The sequence below is a fragment of the Eleginops maclovinus genome, chromosome 10, assembly GCF_036324505.1.
Source record: "Eleginops maclovinus isolate JMC-PN-2008 ecotype Puerto Natales chromosome 10, JC_Emac_rtc_rv5, whole genome shotgun sequence".
NCBI lineage: Eukaryota > Metazoa > Chordata > Actinopteri > Perciformes > Eleginopidae > Eleginops > Eleginops maclovinus.
The window spans coordinates 9,613,756-9,637,183 of NC_086358.1; the positions used below are offsets into that span (position 1 = coordinate 9,613,756).

Sequence of the window (23,428 nt, forward strand, 5' to 3'; positions counted from 1 at the left end):
TATGTCCTCTCAGATACACACTATTGCCCCGGCCAGCAGGATTATATATTACTACAGGGATGAACACGTAGGAACGGAATAGGGAAGAAACTTTGGGTGGGGTTTGCATCCTCCAGACTCACACACACACAGACATATCTCAGAGTATGTGTACGTATTCACAGTTTGGCTCGCTGTGACCCCGACACGCAGAGAGGCTATGGCTCGACTCACCAGCCTTTTATAGCATGCTGCTCAGACTGCTGACAGACAAACGCACACACACACACACACACACACACACACACACATACAGGTCTGGGCACCGTCTGCAGCCAAACACTAAACCACAGGCTGTGATTGAGGCCGACTGGTCTGCTTCTCTATATTTTCCGTCTATATATTCAGTCCACCCTGGGCTGTATATCTTAATTATGTGCTCTGCCTCTTTTCCTAAAAGAAGGGGCGACAGAGTCTGCTCGTCAGGCACTGAAGCAGCAGCAGGCCACTGAAATGAGGCCCTTCCAGTCTTTATGGGGCCTTCAGCTCAGCCACTGCATCATTACATGACTTTTAAGCTCTGGAAAAAACTCACTGTGGATGCCTCCTTCCCCGTCTTCCTTGCATAGAATGCCTCACACAACAGAAATCATCCTGTGCGTGGCATTTTCTGTATCAAGCTGTATGGCTTCAAAACAAACTGCAAGTCCCAAAAACTTTTCGGGGAGGAATAACAGGCTGTGAAAGGCCATAATGAGTAAATAGCTCAGAGGGTGGAAAAGGGGAACAAATGGCCAGAAGAATTTTAGCACAGTTCTGTGCTCAATGTGATTATCTCCTTTTTCCTTGCGGGTCGCAGCTTTAGGGGTCACTGCCGCCTTATACTCTCCATCACACACACACACACACACACACACACACACACACACACACACACACACACACACACACACACACACACACACACACACACACACACACACACACACACACACACACACACACACACACACACACACACACACACACACACACACACACACACACACACACACACACACACACACACACACACAGCTTTGCCTTTTCAATGACTCAATCGCATCTGGAGCTCTTCATCGATTGTGTTCAGTGACCCAGCAAAGGCCCATGTGGCGAGTGCCTGCCCCACCTCTCGGAATTAGACAACGATCGAATGAGAGCCAGCATAATGCTCGCCCCTGTCCGTTTACCAGGAGGTGGTGCTACTGGGATGCAAAGAACTACTCTTTATTTTTGCTTATAGTGCTAAAAAGCAGACAGGGGTATGTTTGGTGTGAGGTTTTTCTTAATAGCAGGGATTTAAAAAGGCTTTTCTGACACCTAGAGTTGTAGACACATCCTCAAAGACAAAGACATACTCCGTTTTACTGTCGGTGTCGATTTAGCGGCAGAGAGCTCATGTTGGTTCACTGTCGGGCGACGCTGCCTGCTTGAATGCATAACATTCTCAGACTTGTGAGCTCTTGCTTAGTTGGCTCACTGTGAGGAATGAATGGTTTGCTACATCCCTCCAACCTCGGTGTACGTATACACCCACACAAATAAATGTGATGCTTACTCATGCACATTCCTATTGTGCTATTATATGCACACACATATTGTACATCAATGCGAGAGCTTTGGCGATTTGTACACATACATGCAGGCATGAGCTCAGCGGCCAACGTGCTGCTGTAGACTGGCTGGCCTGCTTGCAGACCCTGCAGTTTGTTTAGCAACACTCCTTTTGACGACGCCCGAAGGGTGCAATTAAGCCCAATTAGAGCCTGTCAGTTTTATTAAGAGGCACAGACTGGCCAGGCTCGGGGGCAGTGAGGGGTAGAGGAAGGAGGAGGAAGAGGAGAGGAGGAGGAGAGTCTGCAGCACCCAGCTAGCGCTACTCTTGAGAAATGAGGCAAGCACCATAGAGAGTAAACTGGTGTAAATATACTGTATGCCAACTACTAAACAGAAATGACAGCTGTGACAGACGAAATGACTAAATGGTGTCCCCCGTTGTGGACTTGGTTGGAAAGATTTGCCAATGGCCTGATCAAGTTTTCATAACCAGGTCAGGTTCCGCAGGTAACCTTGGGTGCTCTCAGTTCAAATACACAGAGATTACCTTTATGATGCCACATAAAAGCTACTTAAAAGAACAGTTTTGTGATCAGAGAACCCGAAGGGATCAATGGATGACACAACCAACTCATCTATAAATACTCACTGGCTACAGTGAATGCAGACATGTGTGGATGCAGATGTCACAAAGCATTTTCGGAAGGGGGATTGGGGGTGGTGGCTGTGTAGTAATGTGAGCCTGCCCTGATATATTAGTGTGGTTGTGAATAGAGCAATACAGCTGGCTTGGAACAAAAACTGCAGCTTCTCTTTCATCAGCAAATCAAAAAAAAATAAAAGAACGCAAATGAATGTATCATTACCTCACAATTCCTTTTCCGTCGACCCCTCAACAGAGATGTTTACAGATAGCTATCATTCCCCCTCTTTTACACATTTGCGCTTGGACATGTTTCAAAAGACCGGGCCTTTTCATCTCCCCTCTCGCTGTGAGGAAATTTGCTCCTTAATGGCTTTCAAAACAGGAAGCGCAGACAATAAAAAAAACGGAGAAGTGAGAAAAATGCTTCGCTCCCCAGTCCCCCCTTCAGAAGACGCATCCTTTGCGGGGCTGAGTGCTGCAGCACACTGCTGCTGTGCCAAGGTGCCAACTGTGCCAGTCACACTGACCTCCATCTGCAGGCAACTTGATACCATCTCTCCAACCGCCGCGTACTCCCTCTGAATGGGTTCGCTCAGTCACACTGAAGTCTGAATGCCATTCAAGGCTCAGGCTTGGAATTGTGTTTCGAGTTTGTGCACTATTGTATTCTTTGTTCACAGCTGCTGTGTAAAAAAATCCTTTATCACTAAACTGAATACTAAAATGGTTGTATTGGAAGAATGCACACAGGAATACATTACTGCCAATGTGCAAATCATTCCACTATCAGGCAAATTACAGCTGATTTTTCACAAGTCTTTATCAATGACCCTCAGAAGAGTAAGGTTGAACTTATACGGACCGGCTCAAATGACTACTTAAGCGGCTCTCCGGTGGAGTACTAGGCTTACTATTTTAATAGTATATGTAGGTGTCTGTTTACTCATGTTGTATTCATAATTCCGCCTCCTGCAGGGCATCCGTGTCCACTGAGTGCCCTTGAACATGCCATGAGTAGTCTTTCTGTGCCTCAACTAAAAAGAGACCTGAAAGACAGCTACACACGCTTCCGCACAGTTGGATAAAACAAACCTTAACCACACAACTCAACCTCACCAAAGAACTTGCTTTTTTCAAAAGATGTTCAGAAGAGTGTTTTTTTTCTCTCTCCTCGTCTTTGCTTTTTTCTCTCCCTGGGTAAAACAAATGCATCATTTTTCAGAAAAAAAAACAACTCCCTCCTCTCCCTCCCATTGTGCCATTTCCGTGTATGGAAGTGTTCCCTCCCATTGATTTTCTCCCAGTCAGGGCCCTACCCAACATGAGCCGCTTCCTTGCTGGTGTCATCTCCTTGTGCCTTTCTCCTTTTAACTGTGTTTTACTCTTGTGGCATAATTCACAACTGGCGCTCAAAAGTTTTGGCTATTGATTTGTTTTTGATGCAGATGGAGAAAAAAGAGAACTGTTCAAAGCTGCCGGGAAGCTTTTTGATCACCACTACAGTGGAGCCAGTTGATAATGTTGTTGTTAGTAAGGGGTAACAATGGTGCGTGTTTGTCTGTGTCTTACATTGCTTTGTAATCCATTGTGTTATGTTTCAGCCTCTGGTCAAAGCTTCCCAGTGTTTGCATCATTAATGCACACAAGCTCCTGGAGAAAGTGTCAATTCCGATGTTGATAGTGAAAGTGAGCAGATTAGACCAAAAGCTCCATCTCAGAAAAAAAATGTATTAAAAATAAATAAGCTGCAGCCTTGTGAAAAATCCTATTGACGGGCAGGGCTACAGGTTTAAAAAGCCAAGAAAGACCAAACTGAAAATTACAGAGCTAGAAAACAGTCAAACAGCGATATATGTTGGGAATATTTCTGAAAATCTCAAGATGGGATACTGAAATCAAAGGCCATGTGCAAGTAATCCAGAGATGGAGGGGGAAGCTAGCAGGTGTTTCTTCCAGCCACTGCAGCTCCTCACCACAGCTTCTGCTCCCTTCTCTGACGGCCCTCTGTGATGTGTGCCTGTGTCCACTGGGGGCTACAATTAGCCCATCAAACTCATTCCAGCCGGGAATCCACACTGCCTCTCCAATCCCCTTTTCTGGCACTCCGAAAGCCTGGGCTCCTCCAAAGAGACAGGCAACTTGTAAGACTAGGGGAGGTAGCCTTTGATGTGCCAGGTTCTGCAGAGGCCTCCCTTTTTGCTCATATCAAGGCTGAGGAGATATAACAATTAAAATGGCAAGAGAGGCAGACCGACACCGCAGTATGCTCTCGTGCAGCTCGTGTGCTTGCCCTGGCCCTCACAGGTAGGGGGTGCACCGCTGTATTAGAGCAGATATCAGGTGCCCAGAAAATGGTGAGGCAATGAGAAGTCATGTACCAGTTGAGAGATGTTCTTTATGCCAATGCTATAAATCTGTCATGTTGTGTCTCCTGTCTTCTGATTGGTTGGCCGGGTTTCCGTCTGTGTCTGTCAGTTAAGAACTCTCTACCCTGTGGCAGCAGTGTAAAATTTCACAACATTTTCTGGCCTGTGGTCCTGTGCTTACTGCTTTTATAAAAATTCCCTCCATAAATCAATTAGTCACTTAAAGTTAGTTTGTTTTATATATTACTTGATATTGTGTACCATTTGGTTTTTAAAAGGACACAGGAAATGTAAGGAAGCACTTTCAACTAAAGGAATTTCTGGCATAAATGATAGTCATTTTATCATGACCACAGCAAACACAGAGTAAAAATCTGTGAATTTAGGTTTTATTTTTTTCTTGACTAACCGTCTCTAAAACATCTCCCCTGACCTTCGTCACAAGGGCTCCCATGTTGTGTCCCGACCCCAAACACACTATGGGCAAGTGGTTCAGATGGGCTGCTGCGTTGCGTTGTGTAAGACACAGCTCCACTCCTGTCTCTGCTCCAGTGGGGCTCGGTGGCAGACAGCCAGGTAATTACACAGCACTGACTACCAGCCCGGAGAGGAAGGCCCATTGCCTCACACACAAAAACACTTATTTGTATGTGAGCATGCAGATCACACAACCCCACCTGCACACTCCATATCTTACACATACACAACCCCACCTGCACACTCCATATCACACACACACACACACACACACACACACACACACACACACACACACACACACACACACACACACACACACACACACACACACACACACACACACACACACACACACACACACACACACACACACACACACACACACACACACACACACACACACACACACACACACACACAATTATGTCAAGGAGGATTACAATGACTCCAACCTGACCCGGCTCCACAGCTGCTCTGCCTCTGGCGTGAGTGTGCCTGAATTTACTGTTTGAGGTAAAAGACTGCCCACAGTTTAAACAGGTGTTTACTTATGCAGATAGGCAGCTCAAGCATGTGGCTTGCATTAGTTACTGCACTGGAGCCAGATTCAGTTTTCACTGGAGCAGGAGTCAGACTCGACATGTCAACTGGGGTTGTGATCTATGCTTTTAATTCCTTGAATTAAAGAGCTGGATGTTTACTAAATTATTCCAAAAATGTACAGGAATGAATACACTACTGGTTATTAAAATGATCTTAGTGAGCATTTACTCAGGTTTCAACCTTTATCACATTACAAGTTAGCAGGATTTATCAGCTGTTTTATTCCATTTGCTTTAGTCCTTATGCTTAAACCTTAAGGTGCTAACATTTCCTGGTAAATCATTGCAACAACTTAAGAAACAAAACCCAAGCATGCATGACTAACTCTGTGACGTAGTCTGGAGACTGAATGTCACTTCAAAAAGCAGACATTTTAAATTATCGTCAGGGCTGATTCCATCAGTTTTGTTATCTGCACTAATCCCAACAGGCTTACCACTTGCTTTGAGTTAGTAGACTGTAAAATGAGAACATCAAGAGTGCAATGATAATTAATTATGGTAATGTGATTATTTCCATTATCATGAGTTCATTAACATTTCAAAACCTGCACATGAAGTTGTAAAGTGAATGAATCTAAAGCTGGAGTACAGCAACAACAAGGGTTAGCCATTTGTTTCTGACAATACTTAAGCACCAAAAAGTGAGTTGGCATAAAGTCAAGTAAACTGCACCGGCAAAACAAAAGGAAGTCATGCTTCAAGGAGGAGGTATTCTCTCTCTCCCTTGTTGGTTATTCCAGACTTTATCCGAAGAAAGAATCTTATTTAAAAAAACTGCAATGGATTCCCATGAATGCCAGTGAGAATCAAGCGAGCTATTCATGCTGCCAGTTGATTTAGGCACGCCTCGCTACACACCAATCAGCCCGGCCCGGCCTCGCCAGCCACTCACTTGTCTGCCATCTCAACACAAGATGGAGACAGTGCCAAAAGTTCCAATTAAAATATCCATTTGTGATGTCTGTGCAGAAAAAAAACACAAATAAAAAAAAAACAAGTACCAGGCTTTTTCGATAGCATAGGAGAAAATACAACAAAAGCTGCCAAAATTCTGTGGACAAGCCACATACTTAAGAGTTTTCTGTCTACACAAACTAAATAAGTGTGCAGAGTGTGTATGTAGGCAGAATGTGAGTGCGCGAGAAAGGGAGACAGAAAGAGCGAGTGTGTGCTCTTGTTATGGAGGAACAGAGCATGTTGCTGATAAGAGGGCGACGCTGTTCAAAGAATAAGGCAGGCCGGTAAAGTGCGCGCCGATTCGACATCATCGCCTTACTGTCCCTTAATGAGCCTGGAGAGGAAGTCTGGTGTCCATAGAATCCGCTACTGTCTCGCTCCAATCACGCTGCTGGGCTTTTTATTCAAATCTCACACACAACTGTCACACAGGCAGTCTGGCCGCGCTGTTTATCTTACTCCAGGAGGATGTTTACAAGACAAATGAATGAATAAATACACAAATAATGCGTTTAGGTAATGTTAATAATGTATGAAAAGGAAGCTGCTTTTTGACAGTAGCGCTGCACTAAGGATTCTTCCCAACTTTAGTGACAGGCTTGTTTATTCTTTTCCCAGCATGCAATTCTTTGCATCTTTCGCAGGCAATGTCTAGCCAATACTATAGCACATCTCGCTGATGAGGAAAAAGTGGTCTGACACATTAGTTTAGACTTCTCTCCCATGAAATATACCCCATATACTGTGAGGATTGAGCCATTTCTCCCTTCATCCAAAACGCCTAGCATGATGATCCTCCTTAATCTCATGGAATCCAGGTCTCCTTTTCACCCCATCACACTTTCCTCCTGCTATAACATGACTGATTTCAGTGGCATTTTAACAGGCCATTCAATTAGAGTACATTTTTTTAAAAAGGGCTCAATAAAATAAGTGGAAACCTGCACAGGTATGCGAGAGCAGTTAAATCCCAGCATCACTTGCCTCAAACAAGTGTCCCAAACTTCTAGGACTATTATTAAAAAAAAAGGGAAAACAAACAAAAAAAAAACAGGAGTAGGGGGTTGCTCAAAAAAACTGACTGGTTTGGAAAATACATCTCAAATCAAATTCCTTCCGTGGGCCGAGACAAAAGCAGGCCTAGCACTCAGGCATTGTCAACTACACACACTTCGAAGACGGAGAAGAATAAAATAACAACACGCACATCAAAACCGGAGCCAAACAAATCCAAGAGAAGTTCAGATAGGTCTTCAGTGGAACTGCCAAGAGGAACAAAATCAAATAAATTGGGGGGTTAGTCTCGTTCACGCTGGCCCGACAAACCTGAAAACACTGTTTAGAATATATGAGGAATGTGACGGAGGACGATGCTAAATGATTCAGAAAGCAGATACCCGGTGTTTACCATTGCAAACTCCAAAGAAAAGCCCCTCTCCTGTTATAACGCGGGTGGGAACAGAAAAGTGAATTCAAGGCGGCTTAAGTGCTCTCTGGAATCACTCAGCATTCCACCGTCTTCAGCACACACATAGCCACAGATTTCAAATTTGACTGTGACAGTGTATTCATCCATAACTGTAAATTGTTCTTTGGGGAATTTGGCGAAGCTTCATATTCCCCCCCCCTTCTTTACCCACCCTAGTCCCCATCTCCTCTGCCTGTCCAACAAGCTGTCTCCATCACTCTCAATCACAAGCTGCTTGTACATATGTATAAAACAGACGCCATAGCAATTGTGGAATCCCTCAACACCAAGTCATTACTAAACCTGAGGGGTGCATAGAGGAGCGCAGTAAATCTGGACGGATATATAACGTCTGTACATTTTGTGCTTTATTGAAAAAACATTTGATTATTGATTGCTTTGAGGAACACTTGATCTCTAAGTAAAGTTGAAATTTTTATATCATAGTCTTATTTGATCCAAGCATGTGGTAAGGGCATACAGTGGGGCAAAAAAGTATTTAGTCAGCCACCAATTGTGCAAGTTCTCCCATTTAAAAATATGAGAGAGGCCTGTAATTTTATCATAGGTATACCTCAACTGACAAAATGAGAAAAAAAATCCAGAAAATCACATTGTAGGATTTTTAATGAATTTATTTTCAATGATTGTGGAAAATAAGTATTTGGTCAATAACAAAAGTTCATCTCAATACTTTGTTATATACCCTTTGTTGGCAATGACAGAGGTCAAACGTTTTCTGTAAGTCTTCACAAGGTTTCCACACACTGTTGCTGGTATTTTGGCCCATTCCTCCATGCAGATCTCCTCTAAAGCAGTGATGTTTTGGGGCTGTCGCTGGGCAACACGGACTTTCAACTCCCTCCAAAGATTTTCTATGGGGTTGAGATCTGGAGACTGGCTAGGCCACTCCAGGACCTTGAAATGCTTCTTACGAAGCCACTCCTTCGTTGCCCTGGCGGTGTGTTTGGGATCATTGTCATGCTGAAAGACCCAGCCACGCTTCATCTTCAGTGCCCTTGCTGATGGAAGGAGGTTTTCACTCAAAATCTCACGATACATGGCCCCATTCATTCTTTCCTTTACACGGATCAGTCGTCCTGGTCCCTTTGCAGAAAAACAGCCCCAAAGCATGATGTTTCCACCCCCATGCTTCACAGTAGGTATGGTGTTCTTTGGATGCAACTCTGCATTCTTTCTCCTCCAAACACGACGAGTTGAGTTTTTACCAAAAAGTTCTATTTTGGTTTCATCTGACCATATGACATTCTCCCAATCCTCTTCTGGATCATCCAAATGCCCTCTAGCAAACTTCAGACGGGCCTGGACATGTACTGGCTTAAGCAGGGGGACACGTCTGGAACTGCAGGATTTAAGTCCCTGGCGGCGTAGTGTGTTACTGATGGTAGCCTCTGTTACTTTGGTCCCAGCTCTCTGCAGGTCATTCACTAGGTCCCCCCGTGTGGTTCTGGGATTTTTGCTCACCGTTCTTGTGATCATTTTGACCCCACGGGGTGAGATCTTGCGTGGAGCCCCAGATCGAGGGAGATTAGCAGTGGTCTTGTATGTCTTCCATTTTCTAATAATTGCTCCCACAGTTGATTTCTTCACACCAAGCTGCTTACCTATTGCAGATTCAGTTTTCCCAGCCTGGTGCAGGTCTACAATTTTGTCTCTGGTCTCCTTTGACAGCTCTTTGGTCTTGGCCATAGTGGAGTTTGGAGTATGACTGTTTGAGGTTGTGGACAGGTGTCTTTTATACTGATAACGAGTTCAAAAAGGTGCCATTAATACAGGTAACGAGTGAAGGACAGAGGAGCCTCTTAAAGAAGAAGTTACAGGTCTGTGAGAGCCAGAAATCTTGCTTGTTTGTAGGTGACCAAATACTTATTTTACCGAGGAATTTACCAATTAATTCATTAAAAATCAGACAATGTGATTTCCTGGATTTTTTTTTCTCATTTGTCTCTCATAGTTGAGGTATACCTATGATAAAAATTACAGGCCTCTCTCATCTTTTTAAATGGGAGAACTTGCACAATTGGTGGCTGACTAAATACTTTTTTGCCCCACTGTACATATGAAAGGTTCAGTTGTTTCAGATAAAAGAATGAATGTCAGAGTCTTTTATTATAAACCCAGGGCACAGTTTTCCCTAAAGAATGGCTGCTTTTAGAATAACTTTTGTCCCTTATTTTAAATACTGACTCGAACAAGACATCCAAAGCAGCGTCTACAGATGAAAAGATCAGACAAACAGCTACCTCCCTCTGCTACCACAGCTTTATTTTGGTTATTGTAGAGACTGACAGCTTTCTACAGACAGAGCCTGACTTTCTCTTTAATGATTGGTCAGCCCAAATATAAACAAACCAAAGAAACGAGCCCCACTAAAGACTACAACTTATCTTAACTCCAGAAAGGCTGTCAACTCCTAGAACTAGTTATATATTTTAAGTCCATTTTTAGACTCAAGTGATTTTTATTTACCTACAGTACATCTGAATGCATTCTATCAGTGTCATAACATTGAAGATGCAAAAACTACTCTTCTGCAGGCCACCCCAGTGTAATTCACTAAATCATTTCACCCTGCTCTCAAAAGTTCACTTCCAAACTTCCTGGAAAAAGGAGACGGCATTTCTGAGGAATAATAAAGAGGGTTAGAGCGAGTAATAACATTGTGTTTAATCCCACACAATTCTGACTCGTAACATGGTGAGAACAGCAAGCCAAGGGGGACTGCAGTAAAAACAAACCAACGCTCCTGCAGACAGATGTGTGTTTACAATGCATAATAACAGAGTCAAGTGTCAATAGTTTATCTATAACAAATTACCTAAAATATGACTTATTGAGTATGTAACTAAATTAAGAGGAACAAGACAAAGAATGTTAGCGGAGTTAAGGTGTATGTTGAGAAAGAAATGTGTCATGTATTAACACTATGTTTCTTCAGTTGCCTGCCTGTCTCCTCCTCCTTTTTCTACATCGTTCCCTCCTCTTTGTGGCTCAGCTCAAACCTCAGCCCCTTCCACACTGCTGCTGAAAACGAAAACGAGGCGGATCGACTTAATCCAGCCTTCTTCCGCGTGGTCCCACTCCCCCTCCCCCTCCTCCACACCTTACCCTACCAGCACCTCTCACTCAAACCCTCATTCCATCACTGCGGCCAAATCCGCCTCATCCATTCTCCCACCTCTTCCCTCCATTTCATTTCTTCCCTTCCCCCTTCTTCACTCCCACCCTTCCTGTGCCCTTAGCCCAGTGCTAATTGGTAAATCTGTTGAACCATGCCAGCCCCAACAATGAGACACCTGGAGTTCTGTCAAAACAAGTTTCCCTGTGAAACGGCCTCCAGTGTTAATACAGTAGCGTAGGGAGCTGCCTAGTCTGCTGTCACTCACGAGAGTGGCCGCTGAACGGAGCTGGGGATCGTGCTATCTGGGGAAATGTGTAAAAGATGAGTGCACTCAACTGTCAGTCTGTTGGGAGTGGTAGATCATAAATTAGATTAATTATCAATATCACTCCTGAACCTTGATCCTAGTTCTTTGTGCAAATCAACTGTGACTAAATCATGCTTACATCTCTCTTTTTGTATTTGCTCTATGCTTTACTGGTTCTCTAGGTTAAATAAGTTTATGTTATTGTATTCAAAACACATGTTCTAACCTGGCCTGACCTAGCTCTGCATAGCTGTCACCTAAAACTCGCACCTTAGACAAAACGATACTACACATACGCTAGGGTAGACAAAGGTGTGTTTGTAAGACACAAACACACGCAGAAAGACAGACACACCCAACAGCGATCCTGCCAGACCTTGTCAAACAAGTTCTAGCAAAGGCGCTTGTATGAGAGAGGGAGGGGAGGCAGGCAGGGAGATGACATGGCAAGAGGAATGGAGTTTGTTTTCTTTTGCTCTTCCTTTTAAAATTGTACTGAACTACGTGATTATATTAACGTATATTTGCACAATAAAGAAGTATTCACCTTCATTCTTTTTTTATACTCGTGTATTTAAGTGTGGGAGGGTGTGCAAAATCAACAAGCAATTGATTAGTCAAACAATTCAAGGAGGTAATCCAGAGAGCCGTGGTAGAGGAGGTTAATAAGTTTTCCTCTGTTTTCCTATGCAAGCAGCAATCCGGTTTCACACAGGAAGTAAACCAAACAGAGCTTAGTGATGTCCTCTGCATGTCACAGTAAAATCTTCTAACTTTACCTTTATGTTCCATTCTCTTTAAATGACAGATTATATTCAAGAGGGTTTAAAGTTGTAGGACAATGACAGAGGAATCTAACCTGTTTTAAATAAGACGACATGCAGTGTTACGTCACATTAAGGTTAGGTAAATCCACCCAGTTGATAAACAGTGTGTCATTGCTCCGTCTATCTCTCAGGCTTATATTTCAGCCCATATGCTGTTAATAAAAACAACCTCTGAAAGACATACAAACGCAACAGAGAGACTGCCTTTCCTGGATTGTAGGCTAATTCAAACCAAATACATACACAGCGGCTCCTGGAGCTAGAAAAGATGTCGTCATAAACCAGAAAGACGCAGAAACTGAGACCGGTTAGTCATAAGACAAATAGAGAAGGCAAACAGAATCCTTGACACACAGAAATGAGTAAGAAGCCAAACAAAGCTGAACAAGAAAATACAAAGGTACACAGTCTATGTTTAGTGCTTAAAATTTTGAATTTGAATTACATGATATCCCTCCTTCACAAATATCCCATCACCTAGATTGACATTTCAGACATTGGGAAAGCACACCAGCAACAAAGCAGCAGCACTGAATTATAGCACAAAGCACAACACAGCAGGATTATCATTATCACTAGAATTTTGGGTTATTCATTCATTACTTTTGTTTTAAAATCATCAATTATCAGTTGTTAATTTGCGTGTAGAATCAGCCAAAAAATCCAACAAGATATTTTTGGAATTCAAAGTTCTCTCACCAAATGAAATTGGTGAAGGCTCAGATCTGACTGTCCGGGGAATTCCCAGCAGAAGGGCCCCTGAAAGGCAAAGATGGACGTTCCCAAGTCACACAATTATATCAGCTCTCCATCTCTTGTTCTCATACACACATACACATCTGCACACACTCCTAGCCGGCCAGGTTTTATGCAAAAGAAACATGTTCTCGCTGGAAATAATACATCCCCTTGGCTTTTTAGTTATTTAAACTACTAGCTTGTCTCTGCTGGCTCAGCTTTCTCCTGGGTGCATGTACGGCCTCATTATTATTAATCTTACACAGATGGAATAGGAGAACACTGGCTCTGCACTGGTTACATGGCTGGTGCTACTGGCGGGCTGGTTGTTAAGACACTAATCCACTTTGGTAGAACATTGTATCTCCACAGCATCCACACGATTATGGACGCTTAGGAGCATTCAGCTGGTCTGGGGATCCACTATCATCACAACGTTTTTGCACAAAGCTCTGAATATCATGATGTGGGAGTAAATAATATCACCTGAGTTTCTGACTAATGTTTCTCTTAAGCTGTTTGGGAGCAATTATAAATTAGCTAAGAGAGTTCACCGGCTACGGATCCCTAGACAAGTCTTGTCTGGTATTTTTATCACTTCACTGCGCGCATTTAAATGTAACTTACTAGTCTTAGTCACTGTTCAAATACACATTTCTTTAGAGGAGGAGGAATTCAGAGTTTAACCTGGCAGATTTGTACCTACTGCTCCTAAGAGCAAACATTCGGATCTGACATCTTACTGAGAGATGTCAGGAGGTGATAAGAGGACAGAGAAGGAAGAAAGAGGAAGAAAATAGGGAAAGCGAGTTATTGATTTCCAAGGAAGAAAACACATGCTAGTGGAAGTCTTAGAACATGTGGAGAGAAAAAAACAGGGTCTTTAGTTTACTTTAGGGCTCCAGGACCTAAGAGCTACTGTTCAGGTCGCTTTCTCTGCAGCAAGATCACTGGGTTTTATATGTACTTGTGCTTGACCGCGGGGCCAGCTAGATAACGCTTCATAATAGCTAGACAATGAATGCTGTGGTTACTGGTGAAACACACGTACACAAACACACTCAAACAAATACACTCACTGATACAAATATGTATTGTCCTTTGTAATATGCATGTCTAACATAGAGTCACAGATTCCCAGGGGTAGCTTAAGTTCACAGGGGTTATTTAACAGTCAATAACACGGCACGGAATATAGACAAACAGCCATTCACACCCACAAAGAAACAATACAAAGCTGCTGTTGACATTTCCTACAGTGTTACAACAGGGAGACAATAGTCTTCACATATTTAATGTATGAAGTATTTAAAAATTTGCTAAATTGGATATTTTGGATTCTCGCCGTCTTCACTAGCATAATTATTTAAAATAGAGGAACATCATGGCATGTAATCGGGTACCTTTAACATGTGTGTTCTTTTCAGTTTAGATAGTAACGAGAATATTCTTCAGTCATTGTTGTGGTTTCGTCCCTGACTAAGCCAACATTGAGTGGATTGTCTGTGGGAACAAGCGGCTGTCCAGACTGCTGGACAATGACTGAGGTGCTCTCATTTTCTTTGTCTGTGCCCGAGCCTGACGCCATGTCTCGACGGCCTCAGATTTTTGGCCAGAGTCGATGATGTAAGCGTGACCCCTTGAACAAACGTCTTGTCTGAAGAAGACAGTGACAGACAGGCACAATGGTCTCTTTCTGAGGTCTGGATTACATGCCTAGAAGAACTAGATTAAATGGAGAAAATCTACAATTGCAGTCTATGTCCTTTAGTATTTTAATTAAATATATATGTTTAGATATATAATATTTACATTTTTAAAAGGGAATGCCTGTTCTGTCAATCCCACTTTAAAAGTGGCCATTACAATAAATACATGTGTGGGATATGTGCTTTTTATTGCAGCAAAGGTTAAGGGTGAATGGAGGGATTCATGCACGGAAGGAAGACAAAAGCGGGGAAGAGGTTAGTTGGAAAAAAAAGGCTTTAAATGCAGAAGGAAAGAGCAGTTTAAGGTCGGCATAAGTCAGGATAGAGAAAGCCTTCTAGGTAAAGCCTATGGACAGTGTGTGGGTGGTGCCTGCTGACCATGGGGTCGCTCATTAACAGCTGCAGAGGCCAGGCATCCCAGAGATCTGGGCAATTGTCTGCCTAGCCCAGGTGCATGGCCCATTCAGACCACAGGAAGCCCCCTTTATCCCCATTCCTCTAAAATGGACAGAGACGCGGTCAAGGAAGGTGAATGTGATCCTGGCCTGTCTTTTCTAACACCAAACTAGAGTAGCAGTCACATGGTCATACAGTCCTTCGGCCCATTGTTGGGATCCACAGTCATTGTGGCATGTCTTTTTTGAATGCTCAGCTAAGACGCGGTTCTGTTCTGTTTTTTTTATAATATGAAAAACACGCCAGCTCTTTTCACACAGCCAGTACACATTCTTCAGAGAAATAAGACTGAATGGGAATAAAATAAGCATGTTCCGTAGTTGTAAAGGCTCAGGTGGGAGGTCTTGCAAGCCATAAAAATGGCCAGATTCCATCACTTCCTCCACACTAATTACCATACACTTGGAGCAAGTGCCCTCCCTCTCTTCGTCCCTGTGCCCATGCTTCACTACCTCTGACACACACACGCACACACAATAACACACAGTGAGTCGCAGTTGGGAAATGGTTAACACTCCAGCCGTCCCCTGCTGCCAGTGAAAGCTTACAAAACAATGGAGACATTGTTCAACCCGGGCTAGGCTCTAGACTCTAAGGCTGTGTGTGTTTGTGTGTGTGTGTGTGATTGTGTGTGCGCGCGTGTGTGTGTGTGTGTGTGTGTGTGTGTGTGTGTGTGTGTGTGTGTGTGTGTGTGTGTGTGTGTGTGTGTGTGTGTGTGTGTGTGTGTGTGCAAGTGAATGTCAGGAAAGTAGTTTGTCTGTGTGTATGCGTTTATCATTTGCATGTTTCTGCCCCAATTCCCGAAAGATAACTTCAGAAATGTCATTCAGTAATAATTACTTAATATTTTAAATGCTAACATATACAGCATATAACATGCCCTTCAGCTAAATGGTGTCATAACTTAACTGCACTTCTGTTCATGCTATCAACAAACACACACTTCAAGTATTTACCGAACAATCTGGTGGGGTATTCTTTGGTTGTTACTGGGTCAATCTAATATTCACTGTCTTGAAAATAATGGGGGTAATAACAAAAGTAATAGAAAATACACACCACTTGTAAAATTTGACCACATGTTTTGACCAACTACCTGCCAAGTGTCAAATTAAATTACAATAAAAGGCAAGTTGACAAAGCAATTACTGTTTATGATCTTTCCTTCAGGGAATGTGTGAAGCATAAAAATATTTCTTGGAGTCTCTCCCTCAAAAAATACACATCAATAGATGGATAAATATTGAATAACTTTTAGCCAATGGCATAAAAGTTCAGCGGCGGCAGCTTTTGAGACTGCCTGCGGGGTGGTCAGGAACTTCAAAGGGTCCTGCGTGGCTCCCTTTGAGGGCATGGTAAACAGGGGCATACAGCGTGCCCTCCGAAAGACCGGCCTGCGTGAGGTCACTTCCTCTTTTTCTCGGCTGATCCTCCAGCATTCCACCTCGACTGAGCCTTCCAGCCAGAAATGAGACCGCCTGTCTGCATCTCCATCCCTGTCCATCTCTCTTCCATCTTTCTCCTCAGCCACAACTTTCTAACGCCTTATCTACAGACATCTTTATCTCCCCCCTATATCTCTCTATGTCTTTTTCATTGTTGTTTCAACTCACTCAGGGTCACCCAGGCTTCAGATTACTGTTATCGAGCAGGCCAATCTGATTCTTCTTATCAATGCTGAAGCATCTTAGTAGCACTCCGGCTAGAGAGATCAAGGTGTTACTTTGCATTTGTAAACGGAAAAAAACAACTACCGTTTACAGCCCTATTTACTGATAAGGGGATCACGTACTGGAATATGTATGCCTACATCTTCATGTAAAAAAATAAAAATTGAACTGAATGAGTGACACCAGTGGGAGTCCATGTGGAGTTATTATTGGCATTCATGATGCTGTCTACAGTAATCTGTCTTTTCTATATGTACAACAGCCAGTATGATGCAAACCAGGGAAACATTCAATCACAATTCCTTTTCAGTCAGAGGTGGGTGCTGGAGCGGGATGGCAGGAGCGGCAACTATACAAGCTGCATTTCACATTCAATTTTATCACTCGGTGCTAACAGCGAGATGTGTGCCTAGGCAGCAATGCTGCAATGCCTCTGATCTTACCAGCATGTGTATTCTATCAAACAGATCACACTAGGGCTGGGCAATATGACCACAAATATTACAATATATTCTCTCATATTGATCAGTGTCAGTTCTAATCACAATGTCAGTTTAATAGTGCTCCCACTCCTCGAATTCTGCCTTTGTTTCTGTTTTCATCTTAGAACTAAAGCCTCAAGAAAGAAAAACAACTAGAAGGTTCATTAAAATTTTAGATACTGAGTTATTTATCACCAAATCCAACAGTTTTTTGACCCTGCAAAGACACCTTTTGATTTTGGACGAGACTTTTGACTTAGTTGTTGCTTAAATTCCCATCTTCAGGCAGAAACCTCAGATCCCTATCATGATGACCATATCTAATCAGGGATTCATTGGCCCAAGGCCCAAGTGTGCTGAAGAAATTATAGAAATGCCATGAGTGCTTGCATAATATGGTACTTTTAAATGTAAAGGACATTTTCACCAACATGTTGTTGTTTGATTGCTAATCTGTTACTCCTAACACATATGTGTGTGTATATATATATATATATATATATACACAAAATCTTTTTATTATACTTAATAGGTACAGTAACTACATTGTGCTATTGTGAAAGGATCTGTAATCCTGCAGTGTTCAAGTTACCTTTTTTTAGATCTTTGTTGTTTCAAGTTAGTTTTTGCCCCACAGCAAGTTTCTGTTTTGGTGTTGCATCTTCATTCCAAACCTGTTAGTATTGCATGCCTGACTGTTTGCATTACAACTCTCTACCTGGAATTTATTTTGCCAATAATAAAACATAGAACTGGTTAAGATCATTTGAGCTGACCTGATATAAAAAAAAGATAGATATATATTACGGCAAAAATCAAATCAAAGTTGGAGCTGCAAAAATGAACATTTACTGTTTTTCTCAAAGCTCATTTAAAAGGGAATAGTACAGCAGGAGTTTGGGTGGATGTGAGGTAGTATGTATTTACAGCCTTATGAGTCATAGCAGGATAAAACCTAGTAAAGTATTTACCTACAGCTTTTGCTGCCTACAACCAGTTTAATGACTTCATAAGAGTTGGAACTCATTTCTCAGCCTCTCCTAAAATAACAGAGTAAGAAGAGGCCCCTGAACTCTTTGGTATAAAAATAACACTAGCATCGCAGAGAAAGATAAGGAGGGCCTTAGCTGGGCTTGTTTTGTTCAGTATAACGCTGTCATCGCTAGCTCTTTGTCTTAAACACAACTTTTGACAAGGTTTCTGTTTCAAATAAACAGCCTTGTCGACTCCTGCTATTTTAAGACGTGCTTAACTTAAATGGGCAAAATACCAAGGAGGCCTTGGCTTGCCAACTTTTGAGTAACTGTTCGAGATGGTATTTATTACAGACCATAAAAGTAACTGAACTGATCAAATGTCAAATGTGACTCAGAGGGACACTCTGTCTCGACAGTGTCATTTGTGTGATACAAAATCTTTGCTACCTTCTGTGTGAGCTCCACAGCCATGACGACTACTAACTGCATTGCTTCGTAGAGTGCTTAAACACAAAGGGTCAGCCGTGTATTATTAGCTCCAGCTCGAGGGTTACCACAGGAAATATTGTATTCATGAGCAAACAAACTTGGAAGGTTTCTCCATCTCAAATAGTTATGTGCTTTTCAAATTTTCATTTTCATAACAATATGTAGAAGATGCCCGACTCCAAGACCAAAGTAACAACAGTGCCAAAAATGGCCCAGGGCAATCATGATCACCTCACTAATTCTGCTCAATCCCCCTCTCATTGATTTTTTCTGGCTAACCCTGTGACCACATACGTACACCTCCCTACGTTCAACCTTTCCACTGACCTCTTGAAAAACTTTCCGCCTTTAGCTAACTACTAAGTTTGTACTCAATTGTTCATTCTAGAGCTGCTTGCTTCTCAGATATTGACATGCCAGTGGTGGATGCTCTCTGTTGTGTATGTACTGTAATGTGCCCCTATGGCTGTCCAGCAAACTCTCCTGCCAGACTACTCCTCCAACTCCATGAATAGGGTAATCAATGTTGAAGGTACGCCCACACTTCCTTCAAATATGATATGTTAAAAAGACCAGCATTAGCCCATTCTCATGAAAAAAATGTCAACATAAGACCAGTGTTCCACAATCTTGCAGCTCAGAAAGAGGCTGGGCTGGGTTATCATTTCTCTCTGGGATTACAGGTGGTGTAGCTGTCCAAACAACAACTGCTGCACCTGCCACAGTGGCAACCCCCAGTGACATTTGCCTCCTGATCACTCACTAACAGACATAAAGATCTTTTTTGGGATCCATAACACTTCTCAATGTCAAAATGTGCACTTATATAAGAACAAGTTTACATAAAACTGATTGGGTACGTTAGTGACTGTGATTTAAGGGGGAAATGCAAACAAATGTGCATTTTCTAGTCAAAACATCCATTTATGGGGACAAGGGGAAAGCCTTAACACTGAAGACGTTTTCGGGATGGGTGGGAGAAGAAAAGCAGGGTTTGTTTGTCTGTCTGTCATGAATAAGGGAAGAAGAGCTGGTGAAAGAAGGAAAGTACCGGGCGGAGTTCTACTTACAACGATGTGTGCCGGTGATGGGGACCTGGCATCTTTAAGTGCTTGTCTACTTTGAAGACCTCCTTGTTGAACATCTAGCAGGGGCCATTTCATCTGTAGGTACTGAATGGTAGAAAGGAAACAGAATGGAAAGAAAGAAACAAAATGTTAACAATGCAGAAAGCAAAAATCAAAAAGAACAAATCAAAAATAAGACAAAAAAAGGAAGACATTTCTCGACAGGCGTATTGGTGTGGAAACGCAAAAACATGGAAAACCAAATTAGGATCTAAAAGGTGGAAGGTGGATGGGGTGAGGATGGCTTCAAGCATGTATATGAGAATCCAGTATGGGTACACACAGTAGTTTAATCATAAATATATACACCATCAAACATGAATTATTTTGGTAGCCATACTTAGTGAGCAGGAATTTTAGAACAAAAGGTACTTTGTTCGTTTTGTAAAGTAGCTTACTGGTGACTTTGGATGGCATTAAGTAACTCATTTGGAGTTGGGGGAGGGCAGAGGTCAAAGGTAGTACTGTACTAAGCTCATGGCTTTGAGATGACCTAATGTCATAAATGTTGTCAGACTTTTATTGGAACCCATAAAAAGGTTAAAGTGTGGCGTCTGACTCCACTCCTCTGGGTTTAAGCGTCCTGACTGCTCCCATTAATGATTGACTTGGCTCTCTCTCTTCTCTCAACCCTCTCTCTTTTTCACACACACACACACACACACACACACACACACACACACACACACACACACACACACACACACACACACACACACACACACACACACACACACACACACACACACACACACACACACACACACACACACACACACACACACACACACACACACACACACACAAAACAGATAAGCAGAAACAAGGGTCATGAGAAACATCTGTCTGTTATAAACTGGGTGGGGTCCTTATCATTTGATGACGTGCTGTGCTGACTCTTCTACCTAAAATGGTCTACATAGCACTAAAAGGTTCTCGTCTTCATCTTCATATATTCCATCAGAAAATAATATACCCAAATAATGCCGTCATTAAAAACACTTTGCACATATTTATATGAAAGTGAAACTACTCAGTGACTATACAGCACATTCTCTTCAGACATGTAGGCCTTGGACTGCCTGGTGTTTGCTAAAGTATGTAGTCCAGACTGCTTGTCAATGTCACGGCCACCTAGTTTGAGGTAAAAAGGTCACAGCTGCTGTTTCAGCTCTGAGGCCTTAGGAATGGGTACCGTACTGAGAGTTGAATGGCCTCAAACATGTGAAGAAGGGAAACTACTTAGGCGGCAGCATGTTTTGCATTCAAATATTAACCTCAGTGGCATGAAATTAACTTTTTGACTCAACCACCAAGGGAACCAGTTGAAAATATCTCCTGGCCAACTTTCTTTTGAAAGTAAATTTAAAGATTTTATATGTCTCAAGAAACCACATGGAAGACCAGGAACCACATTTGGTGCTGGCTGTTTTGTAACATTTGTGCCAAAGGACTGCTTTACACTTGTTTAGAATTACTTAAAGATGCTATCTGAGTCCTTATCCATTGTACGTCATGAGTGCTTGAAATCATGTGCCTCTTTGCAATAATGACCTAAATAGGTTCATGAAACCCTGTTACAATGCATAATCATCTCACCATCATTATTGGCTATGAGCCCAGGAACACACTTTGGAACATGGTGACTAAAAGTTAAGGCATTGCTGTTAAATTAATTAAAACAGTGCAATCATTGTCCAGTTTGGCCGTTTTTTACCGATGCAGACATTAGATTCAATTTCTTTGTACTGCCATCCACTAATGGTGACAGCTAGTTTGTATGCATGTGTGAGGCCGGGTTTGTGTGTGTGTGCTGTGTGTGTTTCAGAGCTGGTCAGAGAGTGGGTGTGTCGCGACCCTTCCTGAGACTGTGTCTAAATCAGTGGTAATTAGCGAAGAGTTCACTGTGGGGTGCCTGCCAGTGGTAGACGCTGGAGGGAGTTATTGACTCCATGTCCTCGGTTACAGTCTATGCAAAGGAAAAAAACGGTTTGCTGCCTGGTCCTTCTCCACCGCTACCACTCATTTATGACTCCAAGATGGTTTTTATAGCTTAAAAAAACGTTTGTTTATGCTTGTTTGTATGTCCTGAGAGTGGAAAAAGGAAAGGTTGTTAAAACTCCAGAGTTGTGGGTTTTTATGGACCCCCCACACTGGGTATTAATTGCCATGAAACAGGAAGAGGAGGAGAAGACAGGGGTGGTGTTGTAACAGTAAAAGACGAGGAAGAGAGTGACGGGGCTTCTGTCATCCATGAGGTAATTCAAGACAGTGTCCATTGGTGCCGGCGAGGGTGGGGGGCTAGAAGACGAGGCAGTTGGGTAGAGAAGTGGGGGGTGGATGTGAATACAGTCATGGGAATGTCCTGCCATTGCATGTGCGTGTGCACACATGCTCACCCGTGCAAGTATTCAAACACAGCTGCAGCCGGAGCAGGGGTCGGGCAAGAGGACGCTCTGAGAAGGTGGGTACGGAGCGTGAAGATGACACCCGACTTTGGTAGAGAGACACTGAAAGACTACAGACAGGGAGGGTGCCGCAGCGCATGCCCCGACAAGTGGCTCCACTTCAGCCCTGCTATTACAAATGTTCTCACTCACTAATCTCTCCTGCAGGTTTTACAAGCATGCCAAAGAAAACCCAGCAAGGACCGGGCTTTCCGACCAGCCCCTTCTTGGCCTCCTTCCTCTTTGTCCGCCCCACCCGCATGCCCCACTAACCGACGCACCGCCTGGGTTTGAGTAGGCCATGACCTCTGACCCCTCTCTGCTACTCCAAGCCCCTCCCTGTTCCCCACTCTGCGACCTGAAAACCCTCCCGCTATGAGGGGGCCCCCCGGGTAACTCAAGAGCCATTCCAATGTGACAAATTGCTCCTGAGTTCCAGGATAACTCTCTCTGCTCCTCTGTCTCTCTTCCTGACCCCCTCCCACACACACACAAACACTAACACGCCCCCCTTGACAGACCCCCACCCTGTAAGAGCCACCCAGTGACTGGGCTGGCTTCGGGTTGTGCAACAGACGGCTTCTCCTTCTCCCTTTCAGCCTCCCCCTTTCTCTTCCCTTACCCAGCGCCCCTCCACACCAGGCCAGCCCCACAATGGGAGCTGAATGACTCAATTGTCTCTGATGAAGTGAAAGACAAGGGAGTCCTCTAAATCCTTACAGAGGGATGAACTCACTCTCACTGTTCCGATTTTCCTATCCTCTACTGCTTTCCCAAGCACAAGAAGGGGGTTGTTGGTAGGGGGTGGGAGTTGTTTACAGGGGCCTATGACTAATGATTATTTTGATATTCATTATTTGGTCTGTTCTTTTTTTAATTAAACATTTTGTCTATAGCAATCTGTCAAAAAACATGCCTGTTCAGAGAATCAAACGCCCCAAGGTGATGTCTTCAAAT

The 23,428-nt window shown here is 43.1% G+C and overlaps 1 protein-coding gene across 16 annotated transcripts in view; it reads right to left on the reverse strand.

Moving 5' to 3' along the window:
* Nucleotides 1–23,428, reverse strand: part of tcf7l2 (transcription factor 7 like 2) — an 86,953-nt gene that overhangs the window by 37,586 nt on the left and 25,939 nt on the right. For 9 of the 16 annotated variants that reach the window (XM_063892915.1, XM_063892912.1, XM_063892917.1 and 6 more), the window contains exon 4: nt 19,968–20,069. In XM_063892915.1, coding sequence (XP_063748985.1) covers nt 19,968–20,069 — 102 coding nt within the window. Of the gene's footprint in view, nt 1–13,075; nt 13,136–19,967; nt 20,070–23,428 lie in introns of all 16 variants that reach the window. The other 7 variants (XM_063892909.1, XM_063892910.1, XM_063892911.1 and 4 more) reach the window with 1 other exon arrangement.